General features: G+C 40.1%; 1 protein-coding gene across 7 annotated transcripts in view; it reads right to left on the bottom strand.

Moving 5' to 3' along the window:
• Positions 1–254: 254 nt before the first annotated feature.
• NXPE3 (neurexophilin and PC-esterase domain family member 3) overlaps positions 255–6,418 on the bottom strand; it is a 55,618-nt gene continuing 49,454 nt past the window's right edge. For all 7 annotated transcript variants that reach the window (XM_070368752.1, XM_070368756.1, XM_070368758.1 and 4 more), the window contains 2 exons: positions 4,991–5,197; positions 255–1,767 (listed from right to left, as the gene is read on the bottom strand). In XM_070368752.1, the coding sequence (XP_070224853.1) occupies positions 1,217–1,767; positions 4,991–5,197 (758 nt within the window). In that variant the 3' untranslated portion in view covers positions 255–1,216. The remainder of the gene's footprint in view (positions 1,768–4,990; positions 5,198–6,418) is intronic.

Below are 6,418 nucleotides of genomic sequence, written 5' to 3'. Positions count from 1 at the left end.
ACCATCTCCCGGAGTTTACCCAAAGTCATGTCCATCACATGTTCCTTTAGGGATAAATAAAACTAGGCTCTATGTGGCTTAAAAAGAAAAGAGGACTAAGTGGTCACAAATCAACTTAAACTTATTTAAAATTAATAAGATAAAGACAGTCAGGTAAAATTGATAATTCAATTATTTTAAGGTAGCCAGTAAGAATAGCACCTTTTACTTCCAAACATAAGTATTACCTTATGCCCAAATCAACCCTTCACAGGTTTCAATATATAAATTTAATCTTTAATTAGATTTTAATTTCTAATTTGGGTATGCAATTCAAAATAACAACCAAAAAAGAAACACTCGGTATTGCTGGAAATAATTTGCACAACTTTATAACAAACAATAGCAATCTTTACATAAAAGTCAATTCTTAAAACCCTTGAACTTCAGAACACAAAAATAAAGCTGCCTTTATATATTTTCCCTTTCAGTTCCAAAAGTGGCTATTTTAGAATAAGTATTCATCCTTAGCTGAATCAAGTAACAATCACCCAATACAAATATCAATTATATATATACTGCTTTCATCTTTCCCTTTTGCTTCTTTTCCAGATTAAAGTAGGACACTGTAAATATTCTCATTAGAAAGTTCTGACCAAGGATACTGGCCTTTTCAAGTAATTCAGAAAAAAACTGGATCATCAAAAGAAACTCTTGAGACACAGCTGTCTTCAGTGTGTTACAGGAGCCACTGACTGCAAGCCTTGGGTTAAATTCACCTCCACTGAAGATGGACCAATTATGCTATTCATGCAAATATGCTCCTTTACCAGATAAACTACAAACACTCCACTGCCAACCAAACTTGCCCCTTACTTAGGTCAGAACCTTTTTCACACTTTATAGCACAGTAATATCCCCTGCCAAGAGAAGCTAGTTCAGACACATTCATTAGTATCTTTGGTTACAAGGGCAGTATAATGTGTATATGCTGTTAATAATGGTTCACCCGTGGCTAAGTCAAGATAGGAAAAAAATCCTATAGGTAGATATAAGTGTAATCTGCATTTTCCAAGCTCCTTACAATGATTATATAAAGTCCAGCTCCTTTCTAAATTTTCAATACATATAGAAGCCATCTCTCCATGGGGCCACCTATGTAAAAAAGTTTATCTTTTTGTAGTGCAGGTGAAAGAGAAGGTCACTGAAAGCGATTCCTCCAGTCCCCTCTGGCAGGCTAGGTCTCCAAGGGGCACACAAAGGACAAGAACATGTCCACTTGGTTCTTCACAATAACTTCATCTGGATGTAACTTGTGGGGTAGATAATGGGCCAGGGTCATCTCCCAGGCATCAACAAGATATACTCCAACCCCTGAGAACATCTTCCGAAGGATGGTGTCCAGCTGAAAGTTATACCAGTCGCTGTTGAAAAGGCTAATCTCAGGTCCCAGCTCTTGGACATTGGCTGTCCGGATGACTACCACAGTCTTAGGGCTTCGGTCCAGGAGCTGGACCACAGCCCGACGGATGTTTCTGAGCCGCCGAATATACACTTCCAAGGGGAAGGTGCTGAAATGAGACCACACAGCTATGGCAACCACTGTGTTCTTCCCTCCCACGATGCCATTCAGCTCATTAGCCACATAACGGAGGTCACTGCTAAAGACGGTCGTGAAGCGGATGGGTGGACCATGGCAGCGGTATTTGAGCAGGATGTTGTGCTTCTGGTCCACTGCCAGGAATGGACCCACATTCTTGGGGCTACCCAAGTTAAACTCCACTAAATCTGAAATAAGGAAAAGTCAGACTCATAAGAATGGTTAAACAAAGCCATATACTTTTATTATTCTTTAGTTAGTGGCTTCAAAGAACAACTTTTTTTAATAAAAGTATAACAACAATGGGGAGAGAGGTGGGAGGGAACATCTGTATACCTATGGCTCATTCATGTTGCTGTCTGGCAGAAACCAACAGAATTCTACAAAGCAATTATCCTTCAAATAAAAAACAATTTTTTTTAAAGTAAAACAACAAAAAGGTACAAATGTAAACACTTACTTCACTTCATCTTGGCACCTCTCCCCAGCTTCAATGGACCTGTATTCTAACATATTTATTAAGTCACTCCATAAGCAAGAAATTACAAGTAATATCATCAGCAATAGATTCTAGACCTCAGAAGTAAAATAACCTGTTTACCTCTAACTGTTAGGCCAAGAAATCTTCCTGTTTGTATTGACTGACTGTTGATATCTAAACATCAATTTGACATTTACACATTATTGTTCTAACAGATAAATATTTCTTCCAGGTCAAGAACTATAACTTCGGCTTTTTAACAAACACATAACAGTAACCAAATACCTCTTTTTATAATAAGCAAAAGAAAAGAAGCAACCTTGCTTCTTCTGACTTTCAATTTCACCCTATGCATGGAAAACTCTGTTAATGTCTTAGAAAACTTCTCTCTGTGTCGTAACAAAGACAGCAGCACAAATTAGAATTCCCTTCACTCCCTCCCCTTTATCTAAGTTGTGTTTCCAAGTCCAGCTCCTCTGATGATTCCAGGAATCAGTGATGATCCTCCCTCATTACCCCTAAAAGAAGCTGTATAATTCACAGCTGAACATTGACCCCATGAGGAAAAAGGATTTGTCTCATATCCCTAAAGAGTCCTACAAGTGCCTTATACAGACCAGATTAAATAGCCATTGGCAACCCAACTGAATTAACATTGCCTAAGCATCTATTCCAGAGAAGGCAATGGCACCCCACTCCAGTGTTCTTGCCTGGAGAATCCCAGGGACGGGGGAGCCTGGTGGGCTTCCGTCTATGGGGTCGCACAGAGTTGGACACGACTGAAGTGACTTAGCAGCAGCAGCAGCAGGCATCTATTCTGTGCCAGCACCAATGTGTTATAAGCCAGCAAGGCAGGACTTCCCTGGTGGTCCAGTGGTTAAGATTCTACCCTTCCACCGAAGGAGACAGGAGTTGTATCCCTGGTGGCAGAACTAAGATCCCACATGTTGCATGGCATGGCCAAAAAGAAAAAAAAAAGAAAGTAAATAATAAATTAGTTTCCTAGCTTAAAAAAAAAAAAAGTCAGCAATGCTCAGATGGATAAGTCACAGTCCTTGCCCTCAAGGAGTTTACAGTCAATTCTGAAGAAGTAACATCAAACTATAATTGTCCCATATTATTTACTTTTAAGGGTTAAAGTTAAGGTTTCACTTTTTTTTCCATGAGGTCCCACCCAGGCTCTTCTAGAATCTCATACCTCATTCTCCTTACTACTTAGCATTTGGCCTCAATTAAATTGCATAAAAGCTCAATTTACCATTCTTTCTTCAGATTACGATCAAGCACTGACACAAGGCTTTATCAGGCAAAAATCTGTCTGCAAAGGCTACAGTGGAAAATGAACAAGACACTCAATGCGATCACTGCTATTAAAGGAAATACCAAGCTCATTAGAACTTAAGAACCAAGCAAATACCGACTGTTGGAAGGCTCTGCCTGGTCAGCACCAAACTGTGCCTAGCATCATGCCATACAAATGGTTTCCCTTCTCCTGCTTAACTTGTCTTTTATCAACTAGAACTCTGCTATGTCTGTTTCAATTTTTTTTTAAATAAGCAAATCAAAATCATAATTAATTTTCTACTTATGGGGGTCATATCTACTTCCTCCTTTCCTTCAAATGAAACTTGAAACTAAGTTGATATAATAAACAGAAGAGAAAAATGAAAAACACCACACACAACCCCTCACAACTGTGGAATTTTGTTTTGTGAAAAGTCCTGTCCATAAACAGCCATCAAAAATAGTTCTCACAAAATGGTACAGATGAACTTATTTGCAAAGTAGAAATAGAAACACAGATGTTAGAGAACAAACTTACAGATATTAAGGAGGGATGGGGGAGTGGAATGAACTGGGAAACTGGGATTGACATATATACACTACCTGTGTAAAAGATAATTAGTGATAATAGATAATAAAATAGATAGTAAACTTAATAGATAATAAAATAGATAACTACTGTATAACACAGGGAACTCTGCTCAGTGCTCTGTGGTGACCTAAATGGGAATGAAATCTAAAAAAAGAGGGGATATGTGTACATGTATAGCTGATTCACTTTGTTGTACAGTAGAAACTAACACAACATTGTAAATCAACTATATTCTAATAAAAATTAATTTAAAATGAAAAAAAAAAACAAAACACATTTCCCACAAAGCTGTTCGTCAGCTCTGTAAACTCTAAGCAGGGTTTTCAGTCCTGCTGCCCTGGATCCGCCCCTCCTCGCTCTATCCACACCCTTTCTGGGAAGAGGAAAAGGCCTCCTGAGAATAAGGGACGGCCCTCCGATAAGCAGGGTTTTATTCCAAGTCTGAAGAGCTGCCCAGAGCCCAGCCGTGAGACCAGGAAGCTAAGAAGGCTGGACTGGCCAGACTCCCTTGGTGAGAGGCAGCTCATCTCAGAGTCACACAGCGACCACCCAATGGGTGACACGGGGACACTCTGTTGCCTGGATGCAGTAAATTGGACTACAGTTTGTCTGACTCCTTCCACTTAAATCTGTTATAAACTTGGAGTAGGACCAAACAGAACTAGAAGAGAAACAACAGGAAATGTTCACTTCCATTTCACAGCCTAGACTGTCAGAAGGGTGTCACCTCACACCTGTGAGGTGAGTGTCCAGCACCTTATCGCACACTTGGAGAAATGAAGCCCTGAGAAGCAGATGACTCGTCCAGGGTCACACGGCTTGTCAGTGCTTTGAACTGCAACAGGCAGCCAGAGCTTTCGTTGATGCATGCCAGCCCCACCACTGGTCAGAAACTATCACTCATCTCTCCAGCATCAGGACTCGCCTTTAGTCCTTCGGAGAAGTCAGTTTTCCCTCATCTGATGCCTTTCTGCAGGCACCAGACTGGGTCTGCTTATTTCAGAGCTGGATCTTGTGTGTATGGGAGTTATGAAACAAAAAGCAAAGTACCAACCTGGAACAAACGTAGTGAGGTATTCAAACCATTGCCTGATTGTCGAGTCACCAAACAAGTACACCACTTTTCTCTGTAAGCATTCTGTAATGTTGTCAGGGTCATTAAACTGGCGCATCTTAAATCTCCTGGGCCTCCACTGATCTTTGTAATAATAACCAGAAGGAAAAGTTCCTAAGCCTTGAGATAGTTCTAGGCTGTTGGTTTCTGAAAGAAAAAAAGATATTCTGAAATTCTCTTTCAACAAGTCATACATAAAAAATGTTTCAAGTTAAAACACAATTATGCTCCTATGTTTGTTAGCCTGCTGACAACCTCCGGCTGTCACATCTCAAAGAAATCCCAGACTTTCCCTCTCCTACAAAAAGTTCTGCTTTGCACAAAAATAGGAAGATCTAAAATGGGTGTGAGGATGTTTGTGGACAGAAGGGGAAAGGGGACATTGACCATTCCCTCTGATGAAGCATGTTTTTCTCAAGATAAAAGCAGGCAAAAACCAAGGAAATGTGTAGATCTAAGCACTATCTGGGGTTACGGCTCACCCAAATGCCTGCGAGGCAAGTAACAACTTAAATTCACATTTATATATGCATGGCAGTATTAGTCCTTAATGTTTCTCAGCTCATTCAAAAGTTTCGATCAATGGGTCCCACAATCAAATATTAACTCAGAAAACCATCACTGAACACAGAAAACAAACCACTGACACAAGGTCTAAAGAATTACTCTCCACAATACAAAAGGTTCAAAAGTCCTTATACACAATGAAAAATAGTAAAATTGCATCAGGGACTTCTCTGGGGGTCCAGTGGCTAAGACTCCCAATGCAGGGGGCTGGGGTTCCATCCCTGGTCAGGGAACTAGATCTAGATCTCACATGCCTCAACTAAGATCCAGTGTGGCCAAATTAAAAAAAAAAAAAAAAAAAATTGCATCAGCAGTGTGTACTCATGCTTGTAGCGTAGTTACACATGATCACACAAGCATCAGGACACCTTTCACAGTGACAGTCAACACCCTTCTTACCAAACTCCTCCCTCAGAAAATGCCACTGGAATTTTTCAGTGGAAACAGAGCACTTTACATGCTTCAACAGGGATGCCTAATATTTCCTGCACGTTTACTCTGCACCAGACACTGTTCTGAGCAATTAAATGTATTCTCTCATCAGACGCTCACGATCACCCTTCAAGATAGGTCCTACCTTTCAAAACAGTTAAGTAACTTGACCTCAGTTCCAGAGCCAGGAAGTAGCAAAGTCAGGATCTAATCCAAGCAGGTGAGCCCCCAAGTCCATGCTCTTAACCACTGTGTTATATCACTTCCCAAAACAAGATGTCTGTGGATACCAGCCATTTTCTTTTAGGCTTTTTTCTGGAAAAGTGTACATTTATTCATTTCTAACACTTATTATTCAAGTTTATAATC

This window comes from Bos mutus, chromosome 1 (genome assembly GCF_027580195.1).
Source record: "Bos mutus isolate GX-2022 chromosome 1, NWIPB_WYAK_1.1, whole genome shotgun sequence".
In the NCBI taxonomy this organism is placed as follows: Eukaryota; Metazoa; Chordata; class Mammalia; order Artiodactyla; family Bovidae; genus Bos; species Bos mutus.
This window is presented reverse-complemented; position numbering and strand designations above follow the sequence as displayed.